This window comes from Lolium perenne, chromosome 1 (assembly GCF_019359855.2).
Source record: "Lolium perenne isolate Kyuss_39 chromosome 1, Kyuss_2.0, whole genome shotgun sequence".
NCBI lineage: Eukaryota > Viridiplantae > Streptophyta > Magnoliopsida > Poales > Poaceae > Lolium > Lolium perenne.
This window is the reverse complement of record NC_067244.2, coordinates 142,403,827-142,431,593: the sequence shown is the minus strand read 5'-3', so window position 1 is coordinate 142,431,593 and position 27,767 is coordinate 142,403,827. Positions and strand designations below refer to the sequence as shown.

Genomic DNA, 27,767 nt, shown 5'->3' with positions numbered 1-27,767 from the left:
TTTTTTCGGCTTCAGATGACTTACGAGATTGCTCCATCATCACAAGTGTTTGCTTCTTCGCATACGAAGTTGTTGCCGAAGTTCATCCAGTTCTTGCGACAAGGTATCGTCGACAGAGCGGTATCACCAAAAGCTTTCCTCGCGGGAAGAAGAAGGCGAAACATTGGAAGGAGCAGAAGATGGAGTATAGTTATCAAATATCAACTGAAAAATAAACAAGACAACATCAAATAACAAGCAAAGATAGAAGTCTTCATTAATCTCTTGGAATAATTACAAGGGCATTACAGTGGAGTTAAGAAAGTACGTGTCGCCAAATGACTACTTTGGCGACAGAAGCAAAAGAAACAGAAAGAAAAACAGAGGCATGCAACTAGACCTCCGGCCTCGAGGAGCTAGGAGTTGAAGCTGGCTTGATCCCCAGATACGCCAAGATCTTCTTCGTGTTGGGCTTGGCCGCCTTGATCAGCGACCTCCATCTTGACTGCTCTATCTGACTGGTGTCGCCAACCTTCATCCAATCAAGCGTTTGTTGGCTGTCAGCAACCAGGGCAACAGTACTCTCGACAGCAACCTTCATATTCTCCTGACGCATCTTCAATCCCAGGTCTTCCGAAGCATTAAACATCTTGGCGAGGTTAAGGAAAGTTGCGGGTTCTTCTTTCTTCGGAAAGAAATAAGGGAACAACGCTGACAATCCTGCATTAGCATTTGCCACGCCTTCACGAATTTCGCGCCCGTGAAACTCCAGAAGAGAAAGTGCGTCAAGGAGAGGATCGTTGACAGGATTATCCAGATCAAAATCCTGGTTTGTTTGGGCTGCCACACGAGACAAGACATCAGTCAAACAACCAAGAAACAGGAAGTGCAGTAAAATAAAAGGGATTGATAATATTACTCAGAGTACGTCGACTTTGCGACTTCAAACGCTTGAGGATTCCTTCGTCACGAGAAGCTTGTGCAGCTTTGAGCTCATCCAAGGCAGTTGTCGCATCCTCAAGTTTCTTCTGCAGTTCCTCGACACCAGCAGCTTTCGCCTTAGCTTCATCAGCTTCGACCTTGGCTTTGCTAGCAGCGAGTTCGGCTTTCTTGCGAGCCGCCTCACTTTGCTCAAGTTTTTGAGCCAGTGCGTCGGCGCGTTCGTTAGCCTCTGCAAATTTCTCTGTCGAGATATGGAAAAAAGAGAGAAGAAAGATCAAAAAATCGCGGCAAGCAACAGGAGTGACAAATTAAGGAAAAACGACAAGTATGACAGTCGTTACCTTCGGCTCTATTAGCATATTCACGGTACCCAATAAATTGGGAACCGATGCGGAGAAGATCCTTGATCATAGGCTGTTCAACGTGAACACAGTAAGAGAAACATCGGCATAAAAAAAAGAGATGGGAAGAAATAAAATAAAGAAAATATAGATGTCGACAAACTTACATCATCTAGGAGCGGGGGCGACGAACTGCCCAACTGAGGGGCAGGATCAACAATCTTTTCAACCCGTGCCCTTTTTGGTGGAGGGGCACGGGGGCTCGAAGGAGTAGATGTATCAACATTTTGTTGAGGAGGCGACGATTCCTCCCCTTCAACTGGTTTTTCTGAAATTACTAAAGTATGTGATGTGCTCGTTCGAGCAGCCACATCTAAAGTTGGAGTTTCTTCATCATCACTGTGACAAAATAGTGGCAGCATAAAAAGCAAGGCAAAATAAAATTCTTCAAATAAAAAAGGAAAAGAGCAAGGAACCTACGAGCTGATGATACTCTCGATGTATGGATCATAAGCTGCTTTTCGAGGTGCAGGAGCAGTTTCTTCGGGTTTCGAGGTCCCGGAATCTTCGGCATTGCTCCTTTTCCTTTTGCTCTTCGGAGAAACAGCAGGAGGAGGAGATTGTGCTGATGTTGTATCTTCAGAGGCAGCATCCTTCTCAGTAGATCCCGCAGATTTTCGAGAATCTGCGGGTTCATTCACAAAAGAGGGGGTCTCCTGGTTGACATCATCGACAACGGCTCTTTCTTCGACCTCTCCATCCTCAGGAAGAGGAGGAAGGGAAGCCATAGTAGGATGATTCTACAAAGAAATAGTGACAAAAGAGAATAAGTGAGATACCACTGCAAATAAGATACGAGGAACAGTTCAAAACAAGATAAAACTTCGAGAAGACAAAATACCTCGGGAAGAGGATTGGAAGCACTGTATGGTTCCACTCGACAGGAGGAGGGAATAGGATCCTTCTTGCCTAATCGAGAAATTCTTCGAACCAATTTTTCCAAGTCCTTTACAGAAAGATCACTGGAGATTCTGTTGGCGTCATTTTCACCAGAATACGTCCAAAGGGGATTTTTGCGAGCCTGAAGAGGCTGCACTCTAATCCTAAGGAAGTAGGCAGTAATTTGAACACCAGATAGCTCTTTGCCTCGAGTGTTTTGAAGATGACGGATACGAGCCATGAGCGCCTCTGTCGCTTTTTCTCTTCTTCGTAAGCTTCGGCATCCCAGAACGGCGACGCTGAATCCCGGCACTTCCGTCGAAAGGAACTATGTTGTGCTCCACACAAATTGGCGCTTTCTTCGTGGATGTAGAGCCACTTTTTGCGCCATCCTTGGACAGAATCAGGAAACTTGACGTCGAAATAATCGACATCAGTCCGAACACAGATAACAACGCCACCTATGTTATAAGTGACGTTGTGGGAGCCATTACGGCGGAGACAGAAAATGCGCTTCCACAGAGCCCAATTGGGAGTGATTCCGAGGAAGCATTCGCAAAGTGTGATAAAAATAGAAATGTGAAGGATGGAATTGGGAGTCAACTGGTGCAGTTGAATCCCATAAACAAAAAGAAGGCCGCGGAGGAAATCGTGGATTGGGGTTGAAAGGCCGCGGATCAGGTGATCAACAAAACTAACCCGATACTCCATTGGAGGCTTGGGGTAGCTTTCTTCGCTAGGAAAGCGGATGGCGTCCTCCTTCGTCATGAGGCCGAGCCTCTTCAGCGTGTTGATGTCTTGATTGGAGATTTTGGATCTCTCCCACTCAAGATCCTCGGCGGCCATCTTGGATTCCGGCGTGCGTGGCGAGTCGACGCGTGCGCGGTGGCATCAACGGCGGTGGGCGAGCAATGTATGTGCGTACGGAAGATTGGAGAGAGTTGGGCGCAGGGAAGTTTTGCGAAGAGGAACAGGTGAGCGGCGCAAGCGAGGGGATGAACGAAGGTTGAAGAAGGGTTTATATAAGATTCGGGTGAAGCAGTGTGCCGTTGGATGAAGAAATCGTGTGGTGAGGATGGATCTTCTAGACACAAGGGCAAAAGAGTATTTTTACTGAAATAGGCGTTACCGTACGTGCGCCAGGAAAAGCGGAGGACGTGTGTCCACTACTTGCACGACGTGTCAACGTAGTCGAAGCAATGGACCCACAGGGCAGAAAAATCACGACTATTCGAGGAGGATGAAGTAAATTTGATTAAGGGAAGTATGTCGACAAGAAAAACGGCGACAGAAAGAATTATTCAATACCTCGGGAACCTTTGGTCAAATACAAGTTTTTGCCCAAATGCTCGGGGGCTACTTCAGAAAAAAGTAAATTTTCGAGTATGATAAATATAGAAATTGCGGGAGCCTACAACCAAGCACAAGTCCTTGGCTGTAGCCTCGGGGGCTACTCCCATCGAGAACGCTGTTCGCGCACCCGAGAGATAAAAAAAAAAGAGAGAAGAAGAAAGAGATCATATTGGGAAGTAATGAAAATATAGCGACAAGGTGGACTAAAATGTTGAGCCTACAACCAAGCACAAGTTCTTGGTTGTAGCCTCGGGGGCTACTCCCATCGGGAACGCTGTTCGCGTGCCCGATGAAATTAACAAAAATAGAAAAACAAGAGAGTATATTTCGAGTTATAATTAACTCTACATATACTCCCATCGGGAGAACAATATAAGTCATATATGACTCGATAAAATGTGCCATTCCAACAGCCGGAAAAGCACTCGACAATATATTCTCAGAACGCCGAAGTTGCGATCAATTTCTGAATGCCGCAAATTTGCGAAGGTAAGACCCCAGATCCGTTCTGCTGGGCGTGGCATCGCCAAAGACTGCGCTCTGCTACTTTTATCCGTATCAACAGATACGAAGAAAAATCCTAACGGACGCGTTAGGTACCCGATAAATTTGACTGGGACTCGACAGAATGGTAAGACCTTAAGCGGCACCTGTCGACGTTTACACCAGTATCCCGAGATCATGTCCGGGGACGTGATTTTGAAGTAGGTTTTTGCGGATTGCCACTAGAGCAGTTAACTAGTACCTGATCCGTCAGATGAACTAGCCCCAATTACCAGTATCCCTGTACAATATAGAATTTTATGTGAGGAAATATAAAAGGTTAAAGCTTTCGAGTAAAAATAAACAATGGAGATTTTCCCTGACTCTACGATTCAAGCAAAATCTCGGGGGCTACTGACATAGGCATCCCAAATGGGCCTGCCGAAGATGGTACCCGGGGTTTACTGGAGGCCCAATACCCGAAGAATAAGAAGATTCGGGAGCCCAAGATTTACTAAGGAAAGATAGAGTTGTAATAGGAAGTGTTGTTTGTAATCTGGCGGGACGAGTTAGAAAACGTCCCGGACTCTGTAAACTTGTATAGCACGAATCCCTCGGCTTCACCTCATATATAAGGGGGAGTCGAGGGACAAAAGAATCAATCGAATCATTGTCTGCAAACCCTAGTTTTCATAGTCGTCGAGTACTTTTCGGCTGAAACCTTCGAGATCTACTTGCCCTCTACTTCTAACTAAACCCTAGCCTACAATCCATAGGCATTGACAAGTTAATCCCTTGTCACTCGCGCATGCATCCCGCTCCTCCCTCGCACGTCCATGGGATGTCTTCATGTCCAACTTCATGTCCAGCTTCTCCTCTTCCCCTCGTGCGATGCTTGCTCCCTCTTCATACGTGATCATACATAAGTAATAGGACTTAGGCAGAATAAAGTTCTCATCGATTAAAGTATCATTTAGGAACAAGTTCACCTGTTGTTTGAGTAGCTTCGCACGAGCCCTTGTAATGGGTCCAATCCTGACTTCATTGTTCTTGAGCTTCACAACAACATCGTCTTCATCTTGCAATGATGGAGGTAGTAGTGTAGTAGGGATGTACTCATCATCTCCCCCCTTCAAAAGGCGTCGACCTCGACGCTCCAAGGTCTTCTCCGTCATATGGTGTCAAATCGGCCACATTAAAAGAATTGCTGACACCAAACTCATCAATTGGAAGATCTATCGAGTATGCATTATCATTGATCTTGGCAAGCACTTTGTAAGGACCAGCACCACGAGGAAGTAACTTGGACTTCCGTAGCTTTGAAAACCTATCCTTGCAAAAATGTACCCAGACCATATCACCAGGCTTGAACAACATCTCCTTGCGCTTCTTGTTCACCCTTGCAACATTGTTATTGCCTTTCTTCTCTATCAACTCTTTAGTCTTCACATGTATCTTCCGTACAAAATCTGCCCTCTTTGATGCCTCCATATTGACTCTCTTATGTATGGGTAGAGGCAACAAGTCAAGTGGAGTAATGGGTTTGAAACCATACACCACCTCAAAGGGACATAGCTCGGTGGTAGAATGTACCACCCTGTTGTAAGCAAACTCCACATGCGACAAACAATGTTCCCACTCCTTCAGGTTCTTCTTGATCATGGATCTCAACAGTTGTGACAATGTTCTATTCACCACCTCAATTTGACCATCAGTTTGGGGATGACAAGTAGTGTTGAAAAGTAGCTTTGTCCACAGCTTTCCCCAAAGTGTCTTCCAGAAGTAGCTCATAAACTTCACGTCACGATCAGAAACAATATTCTTCGAGACTCCATGTAGACATACAATCTACCTGAAAAACATGTTAGCAATATGCGATGCATCGCCGCTCTTGTGGCAGGCAATAAAGTGTGACATTTTAGAGAATCTATCCACTACCACAAATATAGAATCATGCCCTCTCTTAGTATGCGTCAAACCCAAAACAAAATCCATACTAATATCCTCCCATGGTGTAGTAGGTGCCGGTAACGGAGTATACAAACCGTGAGGCTTCAGCTTGGACTTGGACTTGTTGCAAGTAATGCCATCTCTTCACATACCTGTCCACATCCCGCCTCATCTTTGGCCAATAAAAGTGCTCAGCGAGCATGAGTAGCGTCTTCTCATGCCCAAAGTGACCCATCAAACCTCTAGCATGTGATTCCTGTAATAAGAGCAAACGCACAGACGATTCTGGAACACATAGTTTGTTAGCCCTAAACAAGAACCCATCATGTATGTGATATTTCTCCCTTGCTTTACCAATAGCGTACAAGCGATATGGTTCAGCAAAATCATGATCAGTGGCATACAAATCACATAGTACTTCTAATCCAAGAATTTTAACATCAAGTTGAGTTAATAGCATGTTCTTCCTAGATAGAGCATCAGCAACAATATTATCTTTTCCCTTCTTATGCTTAATAATGCATGGAAAAGACTCAATGAACTCAACCCACTTAGCAAGACGCATATGCAATGTAGATTGAGCTTTCAGATATTTGAAAGCTTTATGATCAGAATGTATGATAAATTCCTTTGGCCACAAATAATGTTGCCAAACCTCAAGAACTCTAATTAAAGCATACAATTCTTTATCATATATAGGATAGTTCACCTTAGCACCAGAAAGTTTCTCAGAAAAATATGCAATTGGGTGACCCTCTTGCATCAACACACCACCAATTCTAATACCAATAGCATCACATTCAATCTCAAATTGCTTATTAAAATCACGAAGTGCAAGCAACGGTGCATAAGTTAACAATCTTTTCAGTTCATCAAAAGCATGATCTTGGGCGACGCCCCAATCAAATGCAACACCCTTTTTAGTCAATTCATTCAAAGGTGCAGCAATAGTACTAAAATTGGGCACAAAATGACGATAAAACCCAGCAAGACCATGAAAACTTCTTACTTTACTCACATTCATGGGAGTAGGCCAATTTGAATTGCTTAAATTTTAGACACATCTACTTCTACTCCATGCTTAGAGACAACATAACCCAGAAATATGACCTTATCTTTGCAAAATGTGCACTTCTCAAGATTACCATAGAGTTTACTATCACGCAACACTTGCAAAACATGTCGAATATGTATAGTATGATCAGATTCATTGCGGCTATAGATTAACATGTCATCAAAGTATACAACCACAAACTTGCCAATAAAATCACGCAAAACATGGTTCATCAGTCTCATGAAAGTGCTAGGTGCATTAGTCAAACCAAAAGGCATTACTAACTACTCATATAAACCAAATTTTGTTTTAAAGGTTGTTTTCCATTCATCCCCCTCTTTCATCCTAATTTGATGATAACCACTACGCAAATCAATTTTAGAGAAAACAGTAGCACCACTCAATTCATCTAGCATATCCTCTAAACGGGGAATAGGATGACGAAACGGGGAATAGGATGACGATATCAAATAGTAATGTTGTTTATCGCTCTACAATCTACACACATGCGCCATGTACCATCTTTCTTAGGAACTAGAATAACAGGAACAACACAGGGACTAAGGCTTATGTGGATATAACCTTTGTCGAGTAGCGCTTGTACTTGCTTCTGTATCTCCTTCGTCTCTTCGGGGTTCATCCTATATGGCGCCCTGTTGGACAACGAGGCTCCGGGGATCAAGTCAATTTGATGCTCAATACCACGCAATGGTGGCAATCCTGCGGGCACCTCCTCCGGAAACACATCATGGAATTCCTGCAAAACATGAGAAACACCAAGAGAAATAGGGGTCATGTCGTTAGAAACCAAAACCTCACCCTTGTACATGAGCACAAGAGGCATGGCTGTAGGATCCTCACTAAATTCTCTCATATCTTCTTTGGTGGCTAATAGTGTAACGGCCCCGGGTAGGACCCCCCTATAGATTTTGTTTGTTCTTTTTATTTTATGCATCATCATGGCATATGCATCATATCATCCATGTTTTTATTAAATAAAACTATTTTATAAACCCCCCTTGTCTCTTCCTTTAAATAAAACCCTAATCTCTCTCTTTCTTCTTATCACTTATTTTATAATTAATATTTTCCAACAAAGAAGTTTTGAATATAATGTGATTTGTTTGGTTACAATAAAGTAAATATTTTGAAACTATTTTTAAATCTCCCTCTCATCTTTGCCCCAAAATTCAAAACAGTTTTCTAAACAAAAGGAGAGGAGACAGATTTTAAAATAAAAAGAAAACCCCCTTCCCTTGGGCCTCTCCTTCCTCTCTGGCCCAACCTCCTCTCTAACCAGCCCAGCCCTCTCTCTCTCTTCCCTCTTCCCCACCGGCGTGGCCCACCTTCTCTTCCTAGCCAAGTCCACCTCCCTTCCTTATGGCCCAAGCCCAGGCCTGCTTACCCATTCGCCAGCCTCTCTTCTTTCCCCTTTTTCTCTCACGACAGAGACGCAGGAGACACGCACATGGTGAGGCAGTGGTCCTCCCGAGCTCAACCACCGCACCCACGCCGCGCGCGTGAGCCCCTCTCCTTATCCTCTATGGCACCAGCACAACCACCCCTCCTCCTTCTGCATGCCAAGCCTCCACCTGCTTCCTTCTTTCCCCTCCTCCACGAAAGAAACATAGAGGAGAAATACCCCACAGCACCGCGCCTCCTCGCCGTCAAACCGTCATCTCCGGCCACCCCCACGGCGCGCCGTTGCCACCAATAGCGTCGCATCCGTCTCCTCTTTCACCCTGTGCAAGCAATCGAACTGAGGCGCCTTCTCCCTCCCCTAATTTCGCCATTTCCGTCTTCAAGTCCGACGAGGAGATCGACGAATTCTGGCGCCGACCGTCTCCCTCCAGCGCCATCGACCCCTCCTCGAGTTTTCTGGTGATGTACACGTTCTCCTGGACACCGTCTCTAACCCCTTGCTTCCTGGTTCGCCGTTGTCATCGTGTTGCCGCCATTTTGGTCCGCAGAACCTCACCGCCGACGTTCTACGGCGACCCCCTCTCGACGGCGCCGCCACCTTCTGGTCCGCACCAGCGAGGCGAGTCCAGCGCGCCAAGTCTCGCAACCTGGGGCGCCCTTTTTCGCCTGCGCGCGCCATGCCAGTCTGCCGTGGTCACGACGCGCAAGCTTCGCCACCGTGGCGGCCACATCAGCGCCCTGGCCCGCCCGTCAGCCTCCGGGGCTAGCTACCCCCTAGGTGAGTTTTTCCCCTCAGATCCAGATCTGTAAAACTTCCAGAAAACCCCCTGCAAATCTTTTCCACCTAACCCGTAGTCCCTGGCGCCTATAGTTGCCTGATAACCCCCTGCAACCTTTGCAAATGAACCCGGGGTCCTCCCCCTTTTCTGAAAATCATTTACAGGTCCTTTTCGATTTAAATAAATAGGTTTTCTATATTTTAAATACTAAAAAACTGTTTATTTAATAACTTTTAATCTATAACTCCAATTGAAAAGTGTTGTATATGAAAATTGATCAGAAAAATGAGAGGAACATGATTATGCCATCCATATGCCTGTTTGCATCCTGCATCATGATGCGTGTTGATAGTTTCACCATTCTACCTCACATAACATGCGGAGTATTTCGGATTTCCCACTAGGGTTAATGATAACCCACAAGTATAGGGGATCGCGGTAGTCTTCGAGGGAAGTAAAACCCAAATTTATTGATTCGACACAAGGGGAGGTAAAGAATACTTATAAGCCTTAACAACTGAGTTGTCAATTCAGCTGCACCTGGAAAAGCACTAGTAACAGGGGTGATGTGAAAGTAGCAGGGATATGAGAGCAATAGTAACAGTAACTCAGCAGCAGTAATAGTAACACAGGAGCAATGGCACCAGAAAATAGTTGATACTACTTCCAATGACATATAGAACGAGTATACGATGATGAAAGATGGACCGGGGTTCCCAGCGATCTACACTAGTGGTAACTCTCCAATAACAAGTGACAAGTGTTGGGTGAACAAATTACAGTTGGGCAATTGATAGGATTGATAAAGCATTAAGAAAGAACATCAATTCATTAATCATGTAGGCATGTTTTCCATATATAGTCGTACGTGCTTGCAATGAGAAACTTGTACAACATCTTTTGTCCTACCAGCCGGTGGCAGCCGGGCCTCAAGGGAATCTACTGGATATTAAGGTACTCCTTTTAATAGAGTACCGGAGCAAAGCATTAACACTCCGTGAAAACATGTGATCCTCATACCTACGCCTTCCCCTCCGGTTGTCCCAATTTCTGTCACTTTGGGGCCTTTGGTTCCGGACATAGACATGTGCATACAACTTGTAGATACAATCTAAGCAATAATTATAGAGCTTAAATCTAAGATCATGCCACTCGGGCCCTAGTGACAAGCATTAAGCATAACAAGATTGCAGCAACAATAACTTCACAAACTTTATAGATAGACTAATCATAATGTATCATCCATCGGATCCCAACAAACACAACACCGATTACATCAGATGAATCTCAATCATGTAAGGCAGCTCATGAGATTATTGTATTGAAGTACATGGAGGAGAGAATACCAACTAGCTACTGCTAGAACCCGTAGTCCATGGGGGAACTACTCACGGAGCATGATGGAGGCGGTGGCGTCGATGGAGATGGCTTCCGGGGGCACTTCCCCGTCCCGGCAGGGTGCCGGAACAGAGACTTCTGTCCCCCAAATTGGAGTTTCGTGATGGCGGCGGCGCCCCTGGAGTCTTTCTGGAGTTTCGTCAATTGGTATCGAGTTTTTAGGTCGAAAGGGCTTATATAGGCGAAGAGGCGGCGCAGGAGGGGCAACAGGGTGCCCTCCCCATAGGCCGGCGCGGCCAGGAGCTGGCCCGCACGGCCCTATGGTGTGGTGGCCCCAGGCCTCCCCTCTGACTCCCCTTCGGTGTCCTGGTCCGTCTCGGTGAATTATGATGTTTGGTCTTCGTTTCGTCGAATTCCGAGAATATTGCCCGAACAGCCTTTCTGGAACCAAAAACAGCAGAAAACAGGAACTGGCACTGTGGCATCTTGTTAATAGGTTAGTTCCGTAAAACGCATGAAATCATCATAAAGTGCGAGCAAAACATGTAAGTATTGTCATAAAACAAGCATGGAACATCAGAAATTATGGATACGTTGGAGACGTATCAGCATCCCCAAGCTTAGTTCCTACTCGTCCTCGAGTAGGTAAACGATAAAAAGAATAATTTCTGTAGTGACATGCTACTTACATAACCTTGATCATACTATTACAAAGCATATGAAATGAATGAAGTGACTCAAGGCAATAATCTATAGTTGCTAACAAATAGATAACATATAGCAAAACTTTTCATGAAGAGTACTTTCAAGACAAGCATCAAAAGTCTTGCACAAGAGTTAACTCATAAAGCAATAGATTCAAAGTAAAGGCATCGAAGCAACACAAAGGAAGATATAAGTTTCAGCAGTTGCTTTCAACTTTCAACATGCATATCTCATGGATAATTGTCAACATAAAGTAATATGATGAATGCAAATAAGCAAGTATGTAAGAATCAATGCACAGTTGACACAAGTGTTTGCTTCTAAGATGGAAGGAAGTAGGTAAACTGACTCAACATAAAGTAAAAGAAAGGCCCTTCGCAGAGGGAAGCATTGATTGCTATATTTGTGCTAGAGCTTTGGTTTTGAAAACATAAAGAGAGTATAAAAGTAAAGTTTTGAGAGGTGTTTGTTGTTGTCAACGAATGGTAGTGGGCACTCTAACCCCCTTGCCAGACAAACCTTCAAAGAGCGGCTCCCATGATGTTTTAATTTTTGGGTGGCACTCCTTCCAACCTTTCTTTCACAAACCATGGCTAACCGAATCCTTCGGGTGCCTGCCAACAATCTCATACCATGAAGGAGTGCCTTTTTATTTTAGTTTTATTATGATGACACTCCTCCCCACCTTTGCTTTCTCAAGCCATGGCTAACCGAATCCTTCGGGTGCCGTCCAACAATCACATACCATGGAGGAGTGTCTATTTTTTGTTAATTAATTTGGGTCTGGGAATCCCATTGCCAGCTCTTTTTGCAAAATTATTGGATAAGCGGATGAAGCCACTAGTCCATTGGTGAAAGTTGCCCAACAAGATTGAAAGATAAACACCACATACTTCCTCATGAGCAATAAAACATTGACACAAATCATAGGTAATAAATTTTGAATTGTTTAAAGGTAGCACTCAAGCAATTTACTTTGGAATGGCGGAGAAATACCATGTAGTAGGTAGGTATGGTGGACACAAATGGCATAGTGGTAGGCTCAAGGATTTTGGATGCGTGAGAAGTATTCCCTCTCGATACAAGGCTTAGGCTAGCAAGGCTATTTGAAACAAACACAAGTATGAACTGGTACAGCAAAACTTACATAAAAACAAATTGAAAGCATTATAATACTCTACACTGTCTTCCTTGTTGCTCAAACACTTTTACCAGAAAATATCTAGACCTTAAGAGAGACCAATCATGCAAACCAATTTTAACAAGCTCTACAGTAGTTCTCCACTAATAGGTTTAAACTACATGAAAAAACTTAATCATGATCTACTTGAGAGCTCAAAACAATTGCCAAGTGTCAAATTATCCAAGACATTATGAGGCATTTTCTGTTTCCAACCAAATAACAATAAGTATTGTAGCTTCCAACTTTTATCATGGAACATTAAAAGTAAAACGAAGAATAAGTGTTCATATGAAAAAGCGGAGCGTGTCTCTCTCCCAAACAAGGATTGTTAGGATCCGATCTTATTCAAACACAAACAAAACGAAAATAAACACACAAACGCTCCAAGTAAAGCACATATGATGTGATCGAATAAAAACATAGTTTCAATAGAAGTGACCTGATAAGTTGATGAAGAAGGGGATGCCTTGGGCATCCCCAAGCTTAGACGCTTGAGTCTTCTTGAAATATGCAGGGATGAACCACGGGGGCATTCCCAAGCTTAGAATTTCACTCTTCTTGATCATATATCATCCTCCTCTCTTGACCCTTGAAAACTTCCTTCACACCAAACTTCTCATAAACTTCATTAGAGGGGTTAGTACTCAAAAAATTTGAATCCACCTTGGTCCTGTAGTGACACATTGCAAGAACTCAATAAAACATTAGCTACAGCTCTCCACGTCTAGAAAGCCTTTCTTAAAGTCCACAAGAGACAATGCAAAAAACAGAGACAGAATCTGCCAAAACAGAATAGCCAGTAAAGACGAATTTTAAAGAGGTACTTCCGTTGCTCAAATCAGAAAACTCAAAACTAATGAAAATTGCGTACATATCTGAGGAACACGCACGTAAGTTACCTACAGAGAAAACAGCCCAGATTTGTGACAGATATAAATCTGTTTCTGCGCAGAAATCCAAATCTAGTATCAATCTTCGATTAGAGGCTTCACTTGGCACAACATTGCAATAAAATAAAGATAAGGAGAGGTTGCTACAGTAGTAACAACTTCCAAAACACAACAAAACAGTAGCAAAATAAACACATGGGTTATCTTCCAAGAAGTGCTTTCTTTATAGCCATTAAGATGGGCTCAGCAATTATAATGATGCACTCGCAAGAAATAAGAGTTGAAGCAAAAGAGAGCATCAAAAAGCAAATCCAAAACACATTTAAGTCTCACCCACTTCCTATGCATAGGAATCTTGTACACAAATAAATTCATGAAGAACAAAGTGACAAGCATAAGAAGATAAAACAAGAGTAACTTCAAAATTTTCAGCGTATAGAGAGGTGTTTTAGTACCATGCAAATTTCTACATCCATATTTTCCTCTCTCATAATAATTTTCAGTAGCTTCATGAACAAACTCAACAATATAACTATCACATAAAGCATGTTTCTCATGATCCATAAACACATAATTTTTATCAAGCTCAAAAATAGTGGGATTAAAACTCTCAAACACACTTTTATCAATAATATAACATGATGATTGATCAATCTCAAGAGATATGGGACTCCTAGATAAAGTCAAGAACTCTCCAATCCCATTTTCATTAGTAGTACAATTAATATTATCAAGTAACATAGGACCATCATCTAGAGCTTTATCATAAACATTTGCTAAGCAAAATTCTTTAGTACCATGCATTTCGACATCAGGCACAAACAAAGCATTATCATAAGATTTATCAAAGTAGCATGGATTATCATAAATAACAGTAGCATAATTATTCTCACAAGTTTTACTCATAGGAAATATTTCAAGAGAATCCACAGGAACATAACATTCAACCTCTTTCGGTAAGCATGGAGGACAATCAAATAGTGTAAGAGATAAAGAGTTACTCTCATTAGAAGGTTGGCATGGGTAGCTAATCCATTCTTCCTCCTTTTGTTCATCACTCTCCTCTTCTTTTTCATCCAATGAGCTCTCAGGTTCATCAATTTCCTCGTCTTTTTCATCCAATGAGCTTTCAGGTTCATCAATTTCTTCTTCCACAGGTTCCTGCAAATTGTGAGTGCATTCTTGTGCATTAATGAGTCTCTCTTTATAATCAATGATATAAGGATTATCAATGTAACTTTCATTGCAAAAATTAAGGATAGAAGAGACATAATCTTTAAGGTCCTTACAAACAACACAAGTTTCATAATTTTTAACCATGAAGGATTCTATCTCAGAGGCTCCCATAAATATGACAAATTGTTCTACTTCTTCGAACCCAAGATGAATATAGCTATTCCAATTATAGTTCTTAATTAAAACTTCTTCACTAAAGCGACATTGAAATTTCAGATGTTTAGTATCCTGTTGAGAGCAACAATTTATATCATGGCGTTTAAGCAAGATTTTAGCAATTGAATTCAATTTTTCTATCACAGCACTCATTACTTTACCAGTTCTTGATTCTCTATAATTATTATAATATTCTATAAGCTCCAAATAGGTTGTGGGTTCTCCCATAACAGCAGTTTTTAATTTTTAGGTTTTTCAAATTTTTATGGATTTTTTGGGTATATGAGAAAAGTAAAACAAAACAAAAAGAAACTAAGCAAAAGTAAACTAAGAAAAATAATACTAGACAGAAATAAACTAAGCGCAAATAAACTAGACAAAAGTAAACTAAGTACAACAAAATGAAACAAAATAAAACAGAGAGAGAGGTAGAGTGTACTCCCCAGGTGAACTTATGAGTAGAGCTATGCCTCCCCGGCAACGGCACCAGAAAACAGTCTTGATAACCCACAAGTATAGGGGATCGCGGCAGTCTTCGAGGGAAGTAAAACCCAAATTTATTGATTCGACACAAGGGGAGGTAAAGAATACTTATAAGCCTTAACAACTGAGTTGTCAATTCAGCTGCACCTAGAAAAGCACTAGTAACAGGGGTGATGTGAAAGTAGCAGTGATATGAGAGCAATAGTGACAGTAACTCAGCAGCAGTAATAGTAACACAGGAGCAATGGCACCAGAAAATAGTTGATACTACTTCCAATGACATATAGAACGAGTATACGATGATGAAAGATGGACCGGGGTTCCCAGCGATCTACACTAGTGGGAACTCTCCAATAACAAGTGACAAGTGTTGGGTGAACAAATTACAGTTGGGCAATTGACAGGATTGATAAAGCATTAAGAAAGAACATCAATTCATTAATCATGTAGGCATGTTTTCCATATATAGTCGTACGTGCTCGCAATGAGAAACTTGTACAACATCTTTTGTCCTACCAGCCGGTGGCAGCCGGGCCTCAAGGGAATCTACTGGATATTAAGGTACTCCTTTTAATAGAGTACCGGAGCAAAGCATTAACACTCCGTGAAAACATGTGATCTTCATACCTACGCCTTCCCCTCCGGTTGTCCCAATTTCTGTCACTTGGGGGCCTTTGGTTCCGGACATAGACATGTGCATACAACTTGTAGATACAATCTAAGCAATAATTATAGAGCTTAAATCTAAGATCATGCCACTCGGGCCCTAGTGACAAGCATTAAGCATAACAAGATTGCAGCAACAATAACTTCACAAACTTTATAGATAGACTAATCATAATGTATCATCCATCGGATCCCAACAAACACAACACCGATTACATCAGATGAATCTCAATCATGTAAGGCAGCTCATGAGATCATTGTATTGAAGTACATGGAGGAGAGAATACCAACTAGCTACTGCTAGAACCCGTAGTCCATGGGGGAACTACTCACGGAGCATGATGGAGGCAGTGGCGTCGATGGAGATGGCTTCCGGGGGCACTTCCCCGTCCCGGCAGGGTGCCGGAACAGAGACTTCTGTCCCCCGAATTGGAGTTTCGCGATGGCGGCGGCGCCCCTGGAGTCTTTCTGGAGTTTCGTCAATTGGTATCGAGTTTTTAGGTCGAAAGGGCTTATATAGGCGAAGAGGCGGCGCAGGAGGGGCAACAGGGTGCCCTCCCCATAGGCCGGCGCGGCCAGGGGCTGGCCCGCGCGGCCCTATGGTGTGGGGGCCCAGTGCCTCCCCCTCTGACTCCCCTTCGGTGTCCTGGTCCGTCTCGGTGAAATATGATGTTTGGTCTTCGTTTCGTCGAATTCTGAGAATATTGCCCGAACAGCCTTTCTGGAACCAAAAACAGCAGAAAACAGGAACTGGCACTGTGGCATCTTGTTAATAGGTTAGTTCCGGAAAACGCATGAAATCATCATAAAGTGCGAGCAAAACATGTAAGTATTGTCATAAAACAAGCATGGAACATCAGAAATTATGGATACGTTGGAGACGTATCAATTAACCCCGCTCTGTTTAAAATTGATGTAGCTCACCCATGCCATGTGTTGCCATGCTAATGAGTACTTAACTTTGCCGGTAGATATGCAATTCCAACCTAATTTTTTTATCCGGGGTTCCGACTCCGATTAATTTGGATAAGTGCATTGCATCATCGCTGCCATGCCATTCATATCATCTTGATCATGCTGGATCATCTTATCCGTGGTTGTAAGACTTGCATACGTTGTGTGTGTTCCAGCATTTGCTTCTTCCCGGATAGGATCGCGAAGTGGTGTTGTGAGATACGACAAGTTCTTCTGCAGCTTTTCACAGGCGAGCCCTCTCTCTTCACCTATTTTACTCTCTCCCTCGCACTGCTATCCTTATGTTGCGATTCTTTATCGAGTCACGTGTCCTATTCCACTTGTTTACCATAATAATCCTATATGCACCATTCCTTATCCATAGCTATTGCTTGATGTTTGAGCCTTGCGAGTTGTAGGCGTGTTTAGGATCTGTTGTTTTATCTCGATCTGTTATCGGGATATGTTGGGTTGTTGGGAGGTTATCACATGCTATATCCGTTGTTGGAGATACACATGCTTTACTTAATTGTTAACAACTAAAATTGTAAGCAGAGGCATCTGTGAGCCCCTTTGCGAAAGCATCGGAACTTTGACTTGCTAATGTCCCCTAGGACCCGAGTTCTTGTTATCTGTTCCGAGATTGAGCGCTCTAGCCATGCGTGGGGACGATTATTGGGACCCCCCCTCACCCATTACTTTTATCAAGTCAGTTGAAAAGGGGTCCACAACCTTGGTTTTATTTGGCACATGCATGTTTATATATTGTTGCCTTCGTGTGTTTACTTCCTGTTGCCTTCGGGTGTTTATTTTCTGTACTGTACCCCGCTGAACGTTTATCGAAGCGTGTGGTTCGCACGCCTAGCCGTTAACGCAAACCCTGAGTCCGCTTCGGAGTACGGCCGGACTTCGTTACAGGTAGCTTAGTCGGGTGGCCCCCCTAGACTTTCTTGTTGAACTGGGAACGGTCTTGTTGTGAGACATCCACCTGTCGTAAGTGGGTCGAGCATGCGTATGGTTACATTTGGGCAACCCCTGCAGGGTGTACATCTTATCGATAAGCCGTGTCCGCGGTTATGGACGACTTGGAATTGTATAGCTTGATCATAGAACAACTTACACCGTTATCTTGTTGCTAATAATCTGTTGATAACTTGCGTAGTAATATAGCATCACTACAACCGATACCTAATAAAACTTGTCCACCGTTGAGTGCCTTTTACATTGACTCTTCGCAATTGTTGGAGGGGATATGTGTAATCGGCTGAGTTATGTTTGTGTAGTATTTATCTGTTATCCTATGCGCTCTCTTATCTTCCCTGAGTAGACGGATGTTGTAGCACTATTCTGCAACCGGTTGCAGAATAATATTCTGAGCACCGACTTGTACTTCCCTGGACACAAGGTTGTACTTCCCGGAAAACAGGGTTCAACTTTCTGTCGAACTTACCTGAACTTCCCGTTTTCTTCAGAGGTACTGATTATACCACGAGTTTCTCAACCATTTGTCGGAACTATGCAAGTGATATACCGTTGGATAGATAATGAAAAACCGCAACTTTTTCATGTTCACACTTTTCACAGATTTTGCACGGTTTAAATTTAATTTTGAAAATACGAAAACGCTTCTATATGGCCAGAAAACGAACTTTTAGTTCGATTTTCGAACCGCTTATTGAAACTATGCAAATGATATACCGTTGGAAAGATAATAAAATTGCGCAACTTTTTCATGTTTTACGTTTTTTCAAAATCCTCACAGTTTTTGAACAATTTTGAAAATACCGAAATTCGGACGTACTCAAAAACAAGCGGACAATAATTTGGACGATTTGTTTCAACCGTATGTCGGAATGATGCAAATGATATGGCGTTGGAAAGCTACGGACTAAGCGCAACTTTCATCTTCCAATTGTTTTCTGTAATTCCTTATAGTTTAAGAGAATAACTCGAATTACTGTCCGCCCGTTTTATGAGATGGACACCGAATGATTTTCCCCGCGATTTCTATGCGGTATATTTAAGCAATGCAAATGATATACGGTTGGAAAGGTGTAAAAAAGGCGCATCTTTTTCATATATATCATTTTTGCCAAATCTAAATGGTTTAAAATTAATTTTAGAAGTTTTGAAATCATGTTTCCGGTATACTTTGCGAGATAACGACTTGAATTTGATGCATTAGATCTCTTTATTTGTTGTGAAATGTTGTAGGTAATGAAATTAGACTCCTAATCTATCAGATAAACCTTTGGGTGGCAATGGTTGAGGTGGTTGGTGATCAAAACAATGAGATTTGCACAATGGATTTTCGCCTCGCAAAAACAGAGCATTGAACTTCTCTCGACATGTGCTTGTACTTCTCGGGCAACGCGGTTCTACTTCTTGGTGCGGTTTCACGAAACCGTTCAGAAAAATTAATAAATTTTTATCTAAACACTTTCTACTTCCCGTAGTTACCGCTTGTACTTCCTGCAATCACCACTCGTACTTCTCGGAATCACTAATTGTACTTCCCGCGGATGAGGGGATTTTTTTTTTTTTTGTGTATTTGTATTTTGTCGCCTTTTTGTACTTACTATATTAAGTTTGTGTACTTCTTGTGTCGAATGGTTGTACTTCGTAACTTGAAGTCTTTGAACTTCTTCACGAATGACGAGATTATTTTGTTTTTTTGTATATTTGGATTGTTATCGGTTTTCTTGTACTTCCTATAATAAGTGGTCGTACTGCCCGTGTCCAATGGTTGTACTTCTCGCCGTCAAGTATTTGAACTTCCTCGCGGATGATGAGATTATTTTATTTTCTTGTACATTCTGGTTTTTTCGGGTTTCTTGTACTTCCTACAATAAGTGGTTGTACTGCTCGTGTCGAATGGTTGTACTTCTCATTGTCAAGTATTTGAACTTCCTCGCGTATGACGGGATTGTTTTACTTTTTTACATTTGAAATTTGTCGGTTTTCTTGTACTTCTTACAATAAGTGGTTGTACTGCTCATGTTGTATGGTTGTACTTCTCATCATCAAATATTTCAACTTCCTCATGAATGACGGGATTATTTTGTTTTTTCTACTTTCTATATTAAGTGGGTGTACTGTGCCGAATGGTTGTACTTCTTACCGTCAATAATTTGAACTTCTCCTCAAATGACGGGATTATTTTGTCTTTTCTACATTTGGACTTTGTCGGGTTTCTTGTACTTCCTATATTAAGTGGGTGTATGGGTGTATTGCTCGATTCGAATGGTTATACTTCTCATTGTCAAGTATATGGACTTCCTTACGGGTGATAGGATTATTATTGGTTTTTGCTATGTGAACTTCACAAATATAAGTAAGTGTGTAAAATGCACGGCGTAGCCATACACTGCCGATGCTCCCGATTTCCTCTCCATCCGGCGCTGCTAATCAAGAATTGGCGGCATACTCCTCTATCTTTGAGGCGCAGACCAACCGATTGTACTTTTCACCATTGTATATTTGTACTGCTCCACCGATGATCAAACAGTTCAAGTCAGGACAATCAGCATACGGCTGAAAATCATCAAGAGTTAGTAAAAATTGTTCTATTTTACATATACTTCCCTTGTCTCTGGCATGTATTCCCGTGAAGTTAAAATTGTATTCCGATTAACATAGGACTTCACACAAACATATATTGTGAAAGAAACAAAGAAAAAATAAATCAAAACCACCATAACTCTACTGAAAACTGAACTTTTTAACACTGTAATTCCACCATTGCTGCAAGTCAAAAGAAAAAATGCTAACCACTATTGTACGAGAGTTTTTCATTGTACTTATGCATATGCACTTAGATATAGTACCTCATTTTCTTCACAACAAGATGGTTTTGAAGTTTTCTGACATGCGGGAATATGAAGTTAAACTATCTGTGTGTATTTCACAATCCTGGCCAATTGAACGTCCCACATCTTTCCATTTTTCTCTCTACTGCATAGATAGATAGGTATGTGAAGCGCTGCAGGATTAAAAAAAAAGAAAACAAAAGAAAAAAAAATCAGATGTTGTACCTCCTTCACATATCAACAAAAAATAATGGATGGATAATTTACAAGCAAAAAATTGCACTTCGACTAGCTCTCCTGACTATATGTACCACATCTCACAAATAAAGATGGGAACCATGCTCTAATAAGCTTTTACAAATAAACATGCAAACTAAACCATTGAAGTTGTGCCCTGTTGGAGTAGATCAAACATTCTTACAACAGAAGAACCAATCCTTAAACAATAATCCTTCTAAATTAATACTTCCCGTGGGTTTTCTCTATGTCTCTACGTCTGGATATCTGAATCAAGTATGTGTCTATTTCATTTCGGAAACAAAACAGAGATACTTGTATTCCCAGGCAAGCAGCATTAACATGAACTTCGTGTTAACATACAGTGATTGGAGACAGCTGCCAATTGTCATCTGTTCTAGGATTTGGAACAAAAACATGACGAGCTCCAGCTGTGGAGCAGCCGCTCACTGTAGGCCAACGTCGGGCAACAAGGACGCGAAGGACAGGAAACTATATTTCTTTGATACAAAGCCTGCACTTCACAATCCCTATGATTTATATTTGTTAGTTGTACTGCCGGTGTCTGTGAAGAACACATCAGTATGATCAGTTCTAAATCGAACTATTTTCAGCCTGCGCTATCTTTTCTTCGTGGCTCTGTCTTGCTGTGCTTGCACTTCTCTTTTTCACTTGTTTGTACTGCCCGAACAGATAAATTGAGATGAATATTTTGAGATGAAGAGCAACACAGCTTGACTGGTGTGGCCATGTCGCCGACGGCAGCATCGCGGGACGTCGGGAAGAAGAGGCCTCGCGCCGTGCAAGAAGGAACAGCAGCGCCGGGAGCAGGCCGGATGGCTCACGGCGAGCGGAACCAAGGGTCGCAGGGTGCCCTCCGGCAGCAGAGTGCCACGGCCACAGGGGCATACGGCGAGCTTGAGGAGCCAGAGGGTGGCGCAGCAGTGTGGTCGAGGACGCAGGGCGGTGTGGCAGCCGGCGATGGTTGGTGGCGGGGCGGGATGCAGCGGCTTGGCGGGGCACATGGCCGGCGGCGGCCGCGGCCCGGCGATCCGGTTCAGGTCGCTCCCCAGCTTGCAGAACCCTCTCAAGGCGGCGTTGTCGACGAACCTGATCTTGACGCCGATCGGCGGCGCCGCGAGCGAGCTCTTCATCTCGTTGAAAACGAACTGGTCGTGCTCCTTGGGGAACCGCACCCTTGCCGCCTGCCAGTACGCCATGGCACGCGCGTTCCTCGCCGTGGCCTTGAAGTAGATGAAGGCCGATGTGGGCGCACGGCCGGCGGCGGGCGGGGCGCGATGTGGCAGCTTGGCGGGGCGAGCGGCCGGCGGCGGGTGGGCGGGCGCGATGCGGCGGCTTGGCGGGGCGCGTGGCCGGCGCGGTTGGGCGGGGCGTGATGCGGCGGGTGGGCGGGGCGCGCGGCCGGCGGCGGTTGGGCGGGGCGTGATGCGGCGGGTGGGCGGGCCGCTCGGCCGGCGGCGGGTGGGCGGGGCGCTCGGCCAGCGGCGCCATCGAGCAGAGAAGGTCGGGAGGAAGTAGGTGGGGGTGGTTGACCTTTTTTCTCATCGAACCCGGGCGGTTTTTTCGGCGCTGATCGCCTCTATAGGGGCGGTGGTGCTCAGAATAATATTCTGAGCACTGGTTGCAAAATAGTTCAACCCTATATATATATATCTTTACTATTAAATTGCAATAGGTGACTGCCTGGTGTCACAAACGGGCTAAAAAAAAATTCTCTAGGTCCGACATCTTCCGGAAATTCTAGGCCCAATCCACGAGTTGTAAAGTTTCGTACCATCAGCAAACTCTGATCCGGACGTTGTAAAGTTTCCTACGGTCAACAGACTCTGATCCGGATCAAAATAGCCTAGCTACGTTAGGCTACGTCCGGTCTCCAGGCAACCTACGGTAGCCGGATGTAAGATATCACATATAGCGCGCCCTAGCCAGGAACTCGATTAGTAAAATCTTGCGATCGTGAGAAAATTCGAGAGGCCCATCCGACCAAGCCAGAAAAGACTAGATCAATCGATTTCCTTTGCACAAGGCCAAGATCGCGAATCGGATGAATCCTCACTTCGGCTCGCGTGATTGCCGCCGGCGGCCAAGGGTTAGAAAAGGTCAAAAGACAGCAGCTAGGTCGCGTGGTGCCCCTTGGTTGGCGGCACCAAGATCGTCGCGGTTGAAGCGCGCACCCATGTCGCTGGCCTGGAGCAGCTGCACCACCTCAACGAAGACCTGCTCCGTTCGGGACGCCACCCTGCTCGGCGTCGTCCCTGCCGTCTCTCTTCAAGGAGCGCCGCCACGCATGCCCAGGACTCGCCATCAGAGACAGAGCGCCCCGACGTGGAGATGAGCGCCCCGGGCGCCTGAATAACCTGCGAACAAGAGCAACTCGTACCGTGCAGCAGCAAAGCGTAGGGCACGCCATTCGCCACCTATCGCCCCGCTGGTCTTCGGGTCGTCTGCATGAAAAACGAAACGATCATGTTTTGTGCTACTAGCAATCCAATCCGGGCCGTCATCATCGTACACCGGAACAGAGGTAAAACAAAGAAGAGTTGTCGTGCGTAGGGCATAGAGCTGCATGCTGCAAAGTAATAAGGATCGCGCCATCACCGTCTTGATGGCCATGTTCATCTCGCCGCGCTATATTCCAGATCTTGTTGCCTGTCAGACGCTTTGGCTGCACACGCTATTTGGCAGTTACAATTGCGCGATGACGCGCTGCATCAGCTCAAGCGTACATAGATACTACATAGATACGTATGGCCAGCACCAAGTGCAGCTGAATCACGTATAGACACTATGCCTGGAGGTGCTGAGATTGAACCAGAAAAGGGTGCTAAGACTGAACTAGAAAAGGGTAATCCCGTCGTTTTCTTGCTGGACAACCCAGGCACCTCCTGATTGTGATTGACCTCATCGGGATTTACTGTAAGATTGGCTTTAACGAGTAACGCACATTTGAGGAGTATCATTGCTTTGATCAACATCTATAATTTTTAAGTTAGAATATATACCCATATATATGATACATACGTTTTTGATTATGTTGTCAAATCAAGTAATTTCTTTCTTTCATGAAGGTGACTTTGCTCAAAGATGATGCTTCCATGTGTACCTTGTCACACCGCTTTCTACTGAGGTCTAGTATGTCCTAAATTGTTCCATAATTTTATTTGTTTCACGAACCACCCTAATCATTTGGTCAAATCGGGTTGGATCGGGCAATCCGCATCCTAACTACTCACCCAAAGATGTATCTGTCTTCTTTCGCTTCCTCTAATCCTTGACCTCGAGATAGGGAGACAAAGGCTTTCGCTGCGCAAGGTGAGGTGGCGATGGTGTGCCAGGTTGCCTAACTAAGACAACGGGTAGAGGCGAAAATGGTGGCACACCTGACTATGGAGGGTGCCATCTAAATGCATGTACAAACGAGCCGTAATGACCCCATTGCAACGCATGGGCAATTTTACTAGTATATATATATATATATATATATATATATATATATATATATATATATATATATATATATATATATATATATATATATATATATATATATATATATATATATATATATATATATATATATATATATATATATATATATATATATATATCTATCTATACCTAATAATAAAGGAGCTAACGTTTCCTTGGTTTGGTCCGTTATTGTGCGCTTTCGTCCAACCATAAAGGCGCTTTCGTCCCCCGCTAAACCATGCCAAGTACGGAGCCTCCAGAGTTCGTCTGGGAACCGATCAATCCACCCTCCTCAAATAGGCAACAATCGTATTGTATGGCAGAGTCCTCAAACTAGGCCGTCTCGCCAATCCCTCGATTCGACTACTACACCAAAGACATAGGACAAGGACGGCGTCGGTCTACTGCCACGCCCGCGGCGGTTTGCTACTTTGCCATGGTCGGCGACAAGGTTGTTTATGTCAAGATGGCGTTTCATCTTCGTCCTCCTGTGTATCCGCTTTGTCCAATCCAAGTTGATTGCTTCGTTGGTTTACATCGGCCTTGATTGCTTCGTTTGTTTGCATCGTATACGAAAACAACTCCACGTGAATCACGAGACCGCATGTGACATTGAGTATAGAAGCAAGAGATCGATCGCCGAAGAGACCTACCATGACGACTTACAACATTGAACAAAGAGGACCACCGGCCGCCGACGGCAACTACACCGTCGTTGTCGCCCACTCCAAAACCGCCTGGGAGGCTGGCCGTGCGTGGCCATGTGTGTGCCCTTCTTTTCTTTGCATGCCAAGCCGGCCTGTATGCGTTCCGTACTCCCGTTCCGACCCGGCCGTCGCCACTCACCGCCGTTCACGCGCAAGAGCCCAGTTGGAACACACGTAATTCAACTTGATCGATCTTTGCATGTTTGATGAAGCTAGATCTGAATGGGCGCATCATGAGAAAATTTGACTCCTATCGGGCGGAAGCTCATCGTCCTCCCCGAGCGGAAACCACGGCGTTGCCGCGAAGGCGTCCCGGTCAACTGATCGCTACCTTCTCCAAGATGGCCAGCACTGTCATACACGGGTCATGGCCTGCCTTTCAGCCACGCGCTGCGCCGCTGCGGCGTTTCCCGGGCAGAACAGCTTTCAGCGGATCGATGTTGCTACAAGTAAAGCTTTCACCACAGATTAATCAGGCCATCTTATGCTTTGCTGCAATGCGTGTTGCTTTGGGTAATCTTACACACCAAATTAATTTGCTCATCCCTCGGTACAGGGAGCACTAGATAAATTGATGGATCAATCATGTCAGCTAGCATACAATTTCTGCTACGCTCACGTTTGCTTTGAACAAAAGCACATATCAGTTGTGAACCGTTCACGAGAGTTTCATGCCGATCCAGCTCTTGCAAGTCCACCTTGCCAGGATCGTCTACTCCAGGTATAGCTCGCATCCTCCTTTTATTATTTTTGTTTGCATCTAGCCACATTTAGTAATTGACAAGTTTGACATGCAGTTTTCACTAAAGAGTTGTTGTAAGATGGAGGTTGAATCGTGTGTTTGTTGCTCACCAAGTACTTGGACGGCCGGCGCAGTCGACCGCCATCTCGAGGGATCGACGCGGAGGCCTAATCACCTTTAGGAAGTGCCGTACCCTGTACTATATAATGATTTTCCGGGATATTTTTGGCAGACTGCAAGCCTTTTTTGCGCTTCAAAATCATTGAGGTGAGAGTTTATATAATAGGCGGTTGCTTGGGTTACCCTGGTATCTGCGCAACTTAGAGCTCAGCTGGTTTGTTTTTATTTCAGCAAACAAATACTCAAGAATTACAGTAGTGCTATATAAAAGATGCAATGCAGGAGAGAACAACGCTTGTACGTATTTGAAATCAACATGATTCCTGAACTACCGATATTCAGAGGTACAACAAAATTATTCCGTTTATGCATCGCTTTAGCTGGTATTTGGAGTGCGTCATTTGTTTTTTCAATCTGCTTTCAGCACATACAATTGTTATGGGGACTTGCAATATTTGTTTGGAAACTAATTTTTCTCACTAAATTGTTGCAGGTGAAGGGGTGTTCCCCAAGGTAGAGCAGCACACGGTGCAGCGAATCGGGGACTTGAGTTGGGAGGGGTGGGTTGAATGTCATCAGGACCCACGATCAAGGGTGACGCAAGGTTCAAGCTGCTGGTGTCCTCAGCCAGGACAGGGTGTTGTGCATGCCGACGGTCCCCGGGCTAGGCAGCGCGAGGTCTAGAACGACGGGTCTTCTCACAAAACGTTGCGCGGAGGAATTCAAGGAAGGAGATGGTTGGGCGGCACTTCGTCGCCGAGGAGCAAGAAAAAGGGTGAAGCCATAGCAGCGATGCCTCGGAGCAAGAAAAAGGGCAAAGCCATAGCAGCGACACCTCAGAGTTCAGGTAGGTCTCATGAAAAGCGGACGGAGAATCCGTAGCAACGCACGGGCAATTTTTCTAGTATATATTATTAAATTGTAATAGGTGGTTGGCTGGTGTCACAAACGGGCTAAAGTTTTTTCTAAGCCCAAGTGTGAATCCCGTCAAAGCCCACCAACCGAAACTTCCGTACTCGTGGAATTTATTCGATCGCTAGGTTTTTCAATTGCTATTAAAACCGGTCTTATGTTCCTAACTTTATCGGAAGCTGCGCAACTCTGGTGAACCCAGATCCACTTATCCCTCATCCTCGCGCAAAACTGATCCGATCGATGTAGAACCGGTCCGACCGACACACGCATGCATAAAAGATACGGTGCGCTGTAGTGCGCCCGCTGTGGATCAACTGTCAACCAAGTTATAAAAAAAACAAAGTTAGATGGCTAGCTCGATTGCTCTTCAAGTGCCTTGACTGAAGTTATATAGCTAGCAGCCTAGCACACTGCATCTGAAATAACAAAGAAATTATATACTGCGCACCAACAAACACCCCACCCCACCCCCGCATCGCCCTCCTCTGACGACATGGGGAAACCCTAGCCTCCGCCGCACCTGCGGCCTCCCACCGCCCTCCCCCGCATCGCTGCCGCCGGAGGGGCCTTCGGCAAAGCCGTGCACACCCCAGGGAAGGTGGCGGCGGGGAACATTTCTCCTCCCAGCGCACGGGAGCTCTCCAGGCGGCGCGGCATGGTGGTTGAGCAAGGGGCGGACGCGGCCACTACAGGCGACGGGCGACGCGTAGCTGCAGAGCTGGTCCAGGTGGGCACAGCGGTGAGGTCGGCGACTGGTGGTGCGAGGCGGCGTGCAGCTGGAGGTGCGGGCCGGCGCGGTTTGGGCCTGATCTAGGCCGCGAGGGCCTGATCTAGGCCGGTTGATCCGACACGCGGAGGTGTTCTTCCCGGCTGCGCACTCCACCACCAGTCG

General features: G+C 44.4%; 1 protein-coding gene across 1 annotated transcript; it reads right to left on the bottom strand.

Moving 5' to 3' along the window:
- Window positions 1-258: 258 nt before the first annotated feature.
- Window positions 259-27,532, bottom strand: LOC127297678 (uncharacterized). Its single transcript, XM_051327996.2, has 7 exons — window positions 27,396-27,532; window positions 21,745-22,453; window positions 20,308-20,387; window positions 1,430-1,661; window positions 1,263-1,335; window positions 899-1,162; window positions 259-819 (listed from the first exon to the last, which is right to left on the bottom strand). Exons 1-7 carry the CDS (start codon window positions 27,530-27,532, stop codon window positions 374-376), a joined length of 1,941 nt encoding a protein of 646 aa, XP_051183956.2. The 3' UTR covers window positions 259-373.
- Between the last annotated feature and the right edge of the window lie 235 nt (window positions 27,533-27,767).

Bases quoted from the DNA above. Each gene is read 5' to 3' on its own strand.
- LOC127297678 (XM_051327996.2), bottom strand. From the start codon at position 27,532: ATGCCGCGCCGCCTGGAGAGCTCCCGTGCGCTGGGAGGAGAAATGTTC. The intron at 1,336-1,429 runs GTAAGTTTGTCG...CACGTTGAACAG, and splicing joins CGCCCCCGCTCCTAGATGAT to CCTATGATCAAGGATCTTCT. The intron at 1,163-1,262 runs GTAACGACTGTC...ATATCTCGACAG, and splicing joins ATATGCTAATAGAGCCGAAG to AGAAATTTGCAGAGGCTAAC.